The sequence below is a fragment of the Molothrus aeneus genome, chromosome 10 (genome assembly GCF_037042795.1).
Source record: "Molothrus aeneus isolate 106 chromosome 10, BPBGC_Maene_1.0, whole genome shotgun sequence".
Classification (NCBI taxonomy): domain Eukaryota; kingdom Metazoa; phylum Chordata; class Aves; order Passeriformes; family Icteridae; genus Molothrus; species Molothrus aeneus.
In genome coordinates, this window is record NC_089655.1 from 18252091 (window position 1) to 18263701 (window position 11611).

The window sequence follows — 11611 nt, forward strand, 5'->3', positions numbered from 1 at the left end:
AGCTCAGGTAATAACCGGGTAGCTGTCAGCTTCTCCCGTTTAGCACTACTCAGGCAAGAATGGCTTTGCCAAACTGTTCCAGGAGCTGATGCTATTTGTTACCACGATTAGGGGAAAAAAAGAACATTCACAGTAACATGGCTTTCTATAAGCAAACGCCGAGCAATTTTCCTCAGCGCAATGCATCAGCAAGTATATCCAAAAGAGCTTAATCTACTTCTTGCAGGTTAGGTGCAAGAGAAATCAGCAAGGGCTGCTCCGGGATGCCATGAAAATCCCGGCTCATTGGCTTGGCCGCGATAGGACGAGGCACATCAAATCGAGGCGGAGAGGGACAGAATCAATCATTCCTCTTGGCTGAGGAGTGAGCCCTCGCCCTGGAAATAATTTCGAATAAAACTTGTGTAACCAAGTGTAACCTAGCTTACTCTGAGCAGATCGTCGAGAGGGTAAAAAGAAGTTTAAAAAATATTATGGAAATCAGCCAATAAAACAATCTGGACTGGATTAATAAGAGTGCAAAGTTTGTATCCATTTATAAGGATAATATATTAAGCCAAAAAGGAGACAGGTTATCTCTAAACAGGATTAAAATGCGTTCGTGTATAGGATTAGACCATCTCATCCATTTAAAAACAGTGTCTCTCCTCCTCCCCACAACACTTTATTATATATTAAAAAAAAAAAAAAGCAAAAAACTTTCCCCGTTAGAAGCACTTGGGAAATGCGTTTTATTAATCGAGAGCCTTTTTTTTTTCTTGTAATCAAATGCAACTGATGGCCCTGAATAAGCCGCCTTGTTAGGAAACGGGCCATTTTTTAAAACCTGTGATCAAAACAGACCTGTCTTCAGAGAGAGCACAGCAGATTTAAATGTTGGTCAAAAGGAGTCACAACTGTTCATTAAAAGCAAACCCTAACTAGTGCTAATGTATAGCCATTTTGTGAGCTCAGGACTGTAGAAAGAGGCGAAAAAAAGTCTGAGAGTGTGAGCTGATGCCGTGCTGGCTGGCAGTGTGTGGTCTATTGTAGGGAATGTGCTTTTTCCACTGAACAGAGAGCCCCCCTCTTTTATTCCCCAGCTCTACTGCACCTGCACTGGATCAGGGAGCTACTGCCATTCACCACATCAACAGAGAAGACATCTCTGACAGCACTCAATTCATTACATTTCTTCCTGCTTTTCAAACCAACGCACAAAAAAAAAAAAAAAAAAAAAAAAAGAAAAAAAAAAGAAAAAAAAAGTATTGCCAATCAGTGCCTGGGGTGCAGGGAAGAAATCTTACAATAGTTTATATTCGCCGCTCATTTTGGATTTCATTAGTCAGAAAACTCACTTCTCAGCCAGTTACAACTTTTCTTTCTTTCTTTCTTTCTTTCTTTCTTTCTTTCTTTCTTTCTTTCTTTCTTTCTTTCTTTCTTTCTTTCTTTCTTTCTTTCTTTCTTTCTTTCTTTCTTTCTTTCTTTCTTTCTTTCTTTCTTTCTTTCTTTCTTTCTTTCTTTCTTTTCTTTCTTCTCCTTTTTCTCTCTCTTTTTCTCTCTCTTTCTTTCTCTTCCCTTCCTTCTTTCTTTCTTTCTTTTTCCTTCTTTCCTTCCCTGCTTAGGGGGCTGCTGGAAGCGGGAGTTGGGGCCGGTGCCACTCCCCTGCCTCGCCGGGGCTCCGCAGCCCCGGGAGCGGAGATGGGCCCATGCCGGGGCTCCCCAGGAGAGAGTTTATTCATAACTCATGGGAGCAGAGCAGCTCTCCGGAGACGGGGGGGAAGAAAGGGCCGAAGAGCCCGAGGTGTCCCGCAGCAGTTGCGGGGGCAGCGGGGTGTGGGGGTGTCACCGGGGGTGCCGCTGCGGGGAGGGGACGCGCCGGCCCCCCCTAACCTATGGAGAAAGTTGTTGTCGGCCAAACTTCTCGAAAGGGGCTCCAGGGAATTTGGGGGTAGCTTGGTTTCTTGAGGAACCGTTTTTCAGAAGCATTTGCAAGCGAAAGAAACCGAGCCGAGGGGTTTACATTCAGGTATTTGATCTCGCCGGACCCAGACATCTAATTAGAGTGGCCTCAGCGATTGAAATGGTGTTAATTCCCATTGTTCCCCGCTCAGATCCCTTGGCCCTCCACCGCTGGGATGCTCTCCTTTTCAAAATTCTAAATAAAAATATTCCTATTCTAAACAACCAACCAACCAATTTCTGTATTTCCCCCTTTTCTGGCCCATTTTCCTCCATCACAAGCAAAAGCAAAAGCAAACTCCTGAGTATTTTTTTCGCAGACGCTGGCAAAGAATAACACCCCCTCTGTGGGATCTTAACAGAAATAAATCACAAGGAGCTCTTGCCTACCTGAAGAGTAGGAGGAAATCCGACTGTCTGTTTTCGGGTGTAAAGTGTGTATCGATAAGGAAGACACAGACGACTCAGAAACGGGACCCAGTTAATCTATGGGTTTCTTTACATCACCCCCTGTTAGGATGTGTGCTTTGGAAATATTGATTCATTGCGACAGGAAAGTCGCAACTACTGTGTGTGCATAACACGGGGAGGACACGGAGCGAGAACCCGCAGCAACGCAAAGCCCACTCACGGGAGAGCCAGATTGCTTTTTAAGCTAAAACTAATAATTTCATAACTGATTCACATTCAATCTGGCGCCAATGACGTCACGGGGTATTAGCATACGAGGAGGGATGAAGCCAGTGTGGCTGGAGTTGATAAGGTGCCTCCTGAGGAATTCGCTGCTTGTTTTAATACATTAATTATTTCTCTGTCTTCCTCTACTTCTGCAATTTGTAAGAGCTTAAAGGGGCCATCATTCCCAGCGATGCCAGAAGGACACGTTGGAGAGCTTCTCCCGTGGCAGCGGAGCCCGGGGGCAGCGCGGGGATGAGCCCCGGCCCCGCTCCCGGAGCCCGGCCCGGCCCTGCGGAGCCCTGCGGGACTTGGCTCTAATGGAGCCGCCTCCGGGCCTGGGCGTCCCCGCTCGCCCGAGTAAGGTCGGCTGGCCCGGACCGGCCGCCCCGCAGGATGGGAGGCGGGTTTGCAGGATCAAGCCCTCAGCTTGGAACGCGTGTGAGTTGTGAGTGTGCGTGAGTGAGTGTGAGCTGGTGTGCCAAGACACCCCTGCGGAGCCTTCCCGCGGGAAAGCCTCTGCAGAAGCCCGTGTCTTTCCAGCACCCGGTGGGATTCCCCCCTCTACCCCTCCCCATCCCCATCCCCATCCCCTGCCGTTAATCACGATTTTCTGGGGAAAGAAAAAAAAAAAAAAAAAAAGAAGAAGAAAAAAAAAAGCGCCCACATTACACATTACGTCATCAGCCCTAACTGCTGCGGAGATGATGGGGTCACCGAGGACCCGGGGCGGGGGAGCCCGCGGGGGGCCGGGCCTCCCCTCTCGTTCCCTGGGGCAGCGGCCGCCTGTCCGGCAGCGGGGGCACGTCCCGCCCGGGGGCCGGAGCAGCGCTGTGGCCGCCGCTGGGCTCGGGACAGGGGGACGCGCTGTGGGCAGACGACAGACACAGCTCCGTGCCCCGGGGCTGACAGCGCTCCCCCGGCCTCCACTGCCCCCAGAGCTTGTAGGAACCGGCGGCACCGCCGCTTTGGCCCCAGCGAGCTCGGCCGGGCCCCGCGGAAGCGGCCCGACAGTTCCCCGCCCCGTAGGGTGCCCCTCGGGGACCCTCCCGAGCTGCGGCCACCTCGCCCCTCTGAAGAAGGCAATGCCTTGGAATAACCGCTCGGTGACTCGAGTCTGAAACACATTTAGAGGGAAGGAGGGACTGAGGGGTGTTTTTATCAGGGGTTCGGGGGAACGGGTAGGGAACGGGCGCAAAACATAAACAAAACACAGAGAAATCCTAAAAGAATTAAATTTAAAAGGGACGAATTAAAAAAAAAATTAAACACCAAAACAAAAACCTCAAAACATAAAGCCATTCTGCACAAGCTGTCGCCCACATGGCAGAGGTCCTGCGAGGCAGCGAGCTGAGCCAGCGGATGAGCCAGGGACAAACTCCTGCGGAAACTTCTCCGGCCCGGCCCTGCTCCGTTCCCCGCGGGCGCTCGCAGCGAGGACCCTCCGCCCCCGGGCTTCCCCCCACTCCTGCCGGCAGGGCGGCAGCGGCCCGGGCCTCTTCTGCGGGACAGCCGGGCCCGAACCCGCACCACACCGCTCGGGAAGGGCCGCCAATGCTCTCTCCAACATTGCTAAATTGTAATGAAAAATTGCAGCTTGTTTCGGCGCGCCCCCTCCCCCTGTACGCACAGGCGCACACGGATACAAACACACGCACACACAGGCACACACAGGCACACTCACACACGCACTCTCACACACGCACAGCCACAGCAAACCCTCTGCGAACTCCAATGCAAAGCTCCAAAATCATCCTGCGAGGGTCGGGGTTTCGCTTTGTTCCCCCTCGCCGCTCCGCCCGCCCGCACCTGCCGGCACTGAGGCTCCGCCGGGCCCGGAGCGGCCGCGGTGCCCGGGCAGGGCCGGCCCGCAGCACGGAGCTCGCCCTCCCGCTCTGGCACAGCCAAACGCGCAGCTCCGGGAGTTTCCATTCCACCCCGGGCTCCTTTCCTTTCCAACTCGCAAGTGAAGCAGCCCCCACACTCACTGTAGCGCTGTACGTCCTCGCCAAGTGAATTGATTCCTCAAAAGCAAAATAGTACCAAACTCTCGCAATTCCCCGTGCCATCGTCAGAAAAACTGGTTTTAATTACCAAAACTGAAATAGCGGCGGTGCTAACTAGCAGGCGATCAAACCGCAATCAAACTTAAATCTCTGAGCAGTTAGCTATAAACTGTCAGCAATTGAAAAGTAAACCTGGTGCACACAAAGGCTCTGTTTAATTTTCTTGTTGTAATGGCTCTAAATGAGGACCCCATCACTATGCAGTTAAGCGGTGTTGCTTGTCCCCCTGAGGCGCTGATCAGTTCTTTTTAATGTGAGAAAACTGGCAGCTCGAAGCCCGTCAATGGAGCTCCCACAACAAAAGTCCTGAAAAGCTGAATGAATTGGGTTTGTAATTACTGCTTCCCTCTCCCCCCTTGCAGCTTATCTCTTATTCATTCAACATACATTATTGTCACCTAATCGCACACTCCCAACGTTATTTTGGGGTTTTTTGCCTTTTTGCCTTTTTTTTTTTTTTTTTTTTTTTTTTTTTTTTAGTATCTACTACTACGGACATGTTTGTTGTAGAAATTAAACAAAATAATCCTCCCTTCTCTCTCCCCTCCTCACCAAGAAAAATGTTGAAACGACAGTGTCAGGCGAGGCTGACTGGCGTTAAAAAAAAAGCAAAGACGAAGCTCTTCTGCCATCAGAATGTCAGCATTTTGCATATATCCTCGGAAATCTCACAACCACCGAAGCAGGTTTTACATTTTAGTATTTGAGTTAGATCAGGATTTAAATGACTGAAGTGTATCTAATCACACCTATCAGTAATGGGCCTCTTTCTTTCAGTGGGACTTACATTATATACTACTTAAATTGCTCGGCTATCTACCTCCTATTCGGAGGCAGATATCCAGCTCTGCTGCCCGTTGGGGACGAGGAGGAATAAATATTGAGAGAAAACACTCTGCTGTGGGAATCACCGTCACCCCTGATGTCCCACCCGGCACCAGTGCGCATCTCAAGGAATCAAAACGTGGTTTTGGCCAAGAAATGCCTGTCGGCAAGCGAGAGCCACGGGCTGGAGCCGGTGCTGCGAGGCAGAGCCTCTCCCCAGATCCCCCACTGCAAGAAGCTGTCGGTTGCAGAAATAAGTACAGCTATTACAACCAAATCTACTAACAGTCTAAATAATTAATTGAACCATTGCTCTTTGACCCTTGGAAAGTCCAGTAGGGACCCGTTTGTAGTAATAATACCCCCGAATGAGCCCTTGTCAAATATTCATTTAGTGGTTAATGTGAGCGATTTCCCCCTGGGACAGTCTGTAATACCAGCTTCCCAGCTTTGGCAAGAAACCCTGCTAATCTACCTCTCCAGTTCCGCAAAATATTTTAACACCCCAGTACTTAAAAAGCCGTAAAAAATCACAGGGGAAACTATAATCTTATCCTTAGGTTCACTTCGGCTGTGTAGAAGGTTAGGGAAACATTACACTGGTGCTCTTGGGCCGAGCATCACTCTGGCTATAAAATACACAACAATTCTCGAGAGGGAAAGCACAGAGAGCCCCAAAGGTCTTCAATAACCAAAATAAAAACATACCCATGAGCTCTGCTACACATTTCAGCTGCCATAAACGAAAGCCCAGGATAATGGCTTAGGTGTAAATGGCGTTATTGAATGTGTTGAATTTAAAATGAGCAGTGGACAATGGCGTTCCTCCAAGTAGCACTTTAAAAATAAAACTGTTCAGCTGTACATGTAAAATGCTTTGGGTTATCCTCCCTAAACGGATAAATGGATGGATGGATGGATGGATGGATGGATGGATGGATGGATGGATGGATGGATGGATGGATGTAAGGAATCTGTCCAAGGGATATCAAGTTTCAACCACATATATTCCAAATCGTACTCCGAAATCTCAGCTTAAACAAATTGCCCTTATAAAAAGTTGCTGAATTCACTAAGCCTGAATATGTGGCTTAGTGCCTTTTGTTTAGGGGTATTAGCTCGCCTTCTCTATGCGAGTTGTAAAAGGACCAACATTTCCAAATACCCCCCTCGAATATTTTAGTTAGCACTTCAAAAAGGGGCCAGGTTTTATTGCTGTTAATTGGCTAAGATTCGCTTTTAAAAATGGAATCGTGATATCGATTGGGCTTTTATTCCTGGTTCTCTTTTCTCAGCGAGGCAAACGGGAGCGGGGATGTGGGCTCGTTACCACGTGAATAATCCCCAAATGCATTGCAAACGCTCACAGCTCTGAAAAAGAATGTTTTACTCGTTGCATTAGAGTAAAAGACACAGAAAGGTTGAGAATCTGCAAAATTTTTTGTCCGGCCCAAGTACCGCGACGGTGCAGAAATAAAAGAGACAAAGGGAGCTAAACTACAAAACCAGGCAGTGAGCAAATCTCCACGTCTCCTAGTCTGGCAATGCTAGTTTTCATCTGGACACCAGGCTTCAAGGATGGAGGCCAGAACTCAGCCTAGGAAATTGCAATACCAAATAAAAGCCACAACCAGCCAGGTAATTTTGTGTGTGCGTGTGTGTGAGTGTGTGTGTGCGTGTGTGTGTGTGCGCGTGTGTGCATTTCACCCAGCCTTCTTCCCCCCGACCTAAAGCAAAATCCAGTGGCTGACAAGAAATACCGGAGAGAAAAGCTTAGCAACGCTTGCCCCGTGCCGGAGTGCCCACTTTGTGCCTTGCCTAAGCCAAACATCACATGCTTTCCTTGCCACGTACCACATGCCATTAGCAGAACACACGACCAGTTTGCAATCACAGTTCTTCAAATCCCAAAATTCGTACCTTCTTTATTATTATTATTATTATTATTATTATTATTATTATTATTATTATTATTATTATTATTATTATTATTATTATTATTATTATTATTATTATTTACATCTCGCTCTCGCGCGTTTCCCCGAAGGGAAGCAGGCCCAAACACCCGCTGGGGCTGCCGCAGGGGCTGCCCAGCCGCGCTGCCCATCGCCCCTGCCCTGCCCGGGCCGCGGGGCCTGGCGCCGGCCGGGGCCGCCAGCGCGGAGCGGCGCGGAGCCCCATCCTCGGCAACTGCGGGTACGACGGTACAAAGTAAAACTCTACCTGGCACGGACGGTGGATCTCTCCTTCTATATGGCGGGCGCCACCGCTTCTCTTTGGGGCTGTGACCGGCTGCAGAGAGTGTCCGAAACGGGGCTACACCGCGCTGGCAATTTAAGAAATAGGATTCAAGAAAGAGCTGTGATAAAACGTGAAAGTCTCTGGCATTCGACTGTTTTTTGTTTGTTTGTTCGGTTTTTTGTTGTTTCTTACCTCTGCCCGGCCAACCCTACGCCCGCCCCCACCTCTCACCTCCTCCTGCGCGGCCCAGGAGCCAGGAGAGGAAAGTTTGGGAAGCGGCGGACAAAGGGAGCGGGGAGGGCTGAGCCGGGCCAGGCCGGGCGCGCTCGGGTTCTCGGCCGTGGGAAGCCGGCTCCCGTCCTGCCTGCCCGGCGGAAGGAGGCTCGCTTGGGAAAGGGCACAGAGAGGAGCGCATTATCCGCCGGTGGGAGCCGGGAGGCCGCGGCAGTGCCCGGGGCCCGCCCGCCGCTGCCGCCGGCCCCGCCAGCCCCAGCTCGGCCCCGCCTGGGGCAACAAGTGGCCAAAGGCAGCGGCGACAGAACCCCCGGAGCCCGGAGCACCCCGCGTCCTCGGAAGGCAAGGGGGGGAACTGGGAAGCCGCCTCTCAAGCCCGCGTTCCCGTCCCCCCGAAGGAGGCACAGGCAGTTATTCCATTAAAGCTATCGTACTTTCTCTCTCTACATACATACCTATAAAAATACTCATGCGTTTTATATATATAGTTATATATTGCTGCATTATTTATCGTATTCGGTTGGCTACGATGATACCTTCTACTGCATGAATTATTCAAAAAACATCTTGCGTTACAAAAATAAATCCAAGACTCAAGCGGAACTTCAGTGTCCATATGTCAAAAATTTATTTATCTCAAACTGTGCATAATGGAGTAAAAACTTAACTTGAATATGTACCTGTTATAAGGATGGTATTAGTTCAAATATATACATGGACTGTCGGCAGACTGATTTCAAATAATACAGAGCCGAATCTTTAAAATACAACTACGGAAAATGAGGAGAAAAAAAAAAGAACTTAAAATATCATCACAATAAATTTACAGAAATATTACAAACCATAAGAAAATATTTCAAACACAGTAATTTCAGGTTGGTAATTTTCCTTTTTTTTTTTTTTTTTTTCCTTTGAACAGGATGAAGTCTGGAAACAAAAAGTTATTATAAATTAACAAACGGCGTGTGAACCTGCATGGCAATTTTTGCTTTTTAACAAGAAGTAGAAAAAAAAAAAAAAAAAGAAAAAATTTAGTACAATCTAAACGTTTGCCCTTATCCAGCAAACCAAGCCCATGGTTCGCAAGTACTCATCCTACCTTTTTTTATCTTTTGTACAATTTCTAAAACAATTTAAATGTCCAAATGCCGTAAAATAATTTCCTCTCCTCTCGCAGCTGCTATAAATTCAGCTGCCACAACAACAATGGTCCAAGAAGACTCCAATTTTTAAAAATAATTGGCAAATTCGCGAGCTTGCTTTTTTTTCTTCTCTCTATATTGCCAATGGACATTCTGATTGCCATGTGTCTTTTGATAAATACTGTACAAAAGTTGCCTGCAAATATTAAAACATTTTCCTCTTCGCTCTTTGAGTCTAGCTCTAAATATTATTGGTAAAGACTTTTGCAAACTTTCTGCAAAGTTCCTACCGTTTTAACTAGAACTTTTTAAAAGTTTTGTGTAGTTGCTTCCCCTCCGAGATCTATACAAGTTCCTTGTCGGTTTAATTTCTGACCCCCCCCACCCCAAACCCCACCCCCACCCCCCTTCCGGAGTTTTCTCTGTACAAAAATAGTCCAAAAAAAAAAAAAAGTCCAGAATTTCTAATAAAAGTTTTTTTGTTGTTTGTTTTGTTTAGTTTTCCTTTCCCTCCCCTCCCACCCCCCCGGCCCCTTTGTCTTACATATGTGATAGAGGGAGTGTGCCATTAATGGCTGTGCCAGGAACAGGTGCACTCTGGTAGTGTTGGGACATATGAAGTCTGCTTGGGGCAGCTGGTTCTGGTACTTCAGCACCTGGTAGATACATGCTGATCATGTCCCGAAGGTCCCCAGCTTGGCAAGGAGCCCTTGAATGAGACGAGGAAGTGACTACGGGGGGACTGGAGCTGGATTCCGTCTTGACCACCGAGCCCATGGAGCCCAGGGCCATGCCCGGGGTCCCTTGCTGGGAGTAGGACATGCTGTAGGTAGGCGATCCGTTCATGTAAGTCTGCGAGCTGGTCATGGAGTTGTACTGCAGGGCGCTCACGTCGTAGCGGTGCATGGGCTGCATCTGCGCCGCGTTGTGCGCGTTCAAGCCCGGGTGCTGCGGGTAGCCGAGCTGCTCTTGCATCATCCCATAGCCTCCGTTGGTCCAGCCGTTCATGTGCGCGTAACTGTCCATCCTCTGGTTCACCCCAGCTCCCAAGGTGGCCCCAACCCCTACCCCAGTCGTCATGGTATTGGTGCCCGGTGCCAGTAAGCCCCCCGGCAACGTGTACTTATCCTTCTTCATGAGGGTCTTGGTTTTCCTCCGGGGTCGGTATTTATAATCCGGGTGCTCCTTCATGTGCAGAGCTCTGAGCCGCTTGGCTTCATCAATGAAGGGTCTCTTTTCCGCCTCGGATAAAAGTTTCCACTCCGCCCCGAGCCGCTTGCTGATCTCGGAGTTGTGCATCTTCGGGTTCTCCTGGGCCATTTTCCGCCGCTGCCCGCGGGACCACACCATGAACGCGTTCATCGGGCGCTTGACCCGGTCCGGGCTGTTCTTCTGGTTGTTGGCGGCCGAGTTGGAGTTGCCTGTGCCTCCCCCCGAAGTTTGCTGGGGGGCGGGAGGTTTCAGCTCGGTTTCCATCATGTTGTACATTCAAACTACTTTTGCTGGAACCAGCCTTGAGCAGAGAAACGAGGAGCAGCCGCAGCGGAGTCCCAAGCCGGACTTTTTTTTTTTTTTTCCTAGGGAGGGGTAGGAAAGGGGGGAGGGGGACTCCCCAAAACCACACTTGGATCAAGATCAGGATCTTCTTCTTCGCTGATGGATTAATAATGCTAATAACTGCTATTATTACCGCCGGAGTCTTGATTTTAAAAAACTTCTTCCTCCTTTTTCCTTTTTCTCTGCCTGCCGCTCTCTCTCTCTCTCTCTCTCTCCCTCTCTCTCTCTCTCTCTCCACCTCGGTCTTAAAGAGCCAGCAAACTACTTTACCCCCTTTTGCAAACACACACACTCTCTCTCTCTGCCTTGACAACTCCTGATACTTTTTTGAACAAGTTAATAGACAACCATCCATGTGATGGGGGCTTGTCAGGCAATAAATGCGTTCGCTCCGGCCAATCAGCGCTCGGCGGCTCCGCCACTGAGGACAAGTCTCTTCCCCTGGTTTTGCATGAAACGGGGCGGGGGCTGGGCGCGCCGGGACGGCTCGGCGGGGAGGCGGGCCCGGGGGCGGCCCGGGCGGCCACTGGGAGCCTTTGTATCTCCCCTTCCAGCAACAGGTCACACACGCCTTTTGGAGGAAGTGGGTAAACAGCATTGTCGCTACGTGGTGTTTTTTTTTCTTTCTTTTCTTTTTTTTTTTTTTTTTTCCCTTTTCCCCTTTAAGTTGATGTTGGCTTGGGGCTAGGAGAAGCCATGGGGGGAGCGGAGCCGGGACGGCTTCCCCCAGCCCTGTGCCGGTGCCCCTCGGGACAGAGGGGCCGCCCGACCCTGCGTGTGCCTCGCTCGCCCCGTCCAGGCCGTGCAGTTCCCGTGAGGCGGAGCCCCCAGCCGGGCCCTGCTGCTGCCGAGCCCGCAGCGCACCGCCCGGGCAGAGGCTGTGCCCATCTCCCGGCCATCCCCCGGGCCCTGCTCCGCTCCACAGCGCGC

The 11611-nt window shown here is 49.9% G+C and overlaps 1 protein-coding gene across 1 annotated transcript; it reads right to left on the reverse strand.

The window, feature by feature from the left end:
- Window positions 1-9626: 9626 nt before the first annotated feature.
- On the reverse strand, window positions 9627-10632 carry SOX2 (SRY-box transcription factor 2). Its single transcript, XM_066556438.1, has one exon. The coding sequence runs from the start codon at window positions 10610-10612 to the stop codon at window positions 9665-9667; it is 948 nt and encodes a 315-aa protein (XP_066412535.1). The 5' UTR covers window positions 10613-10632; the 3' UTR covers window positions 9627-9664.
- Between the last annotated feature and the right edge of the window lie 979 nt (window positions 10633-11611).

Coding starts and splice junctions, on each gene's coding strand:
- SOX2 (XM_066556438.1), bottom strand. CDS start 10,612: ATGTACAACATGATGGAAACCGAGCTGAAACCTCCCGCCCCCCAGCAA.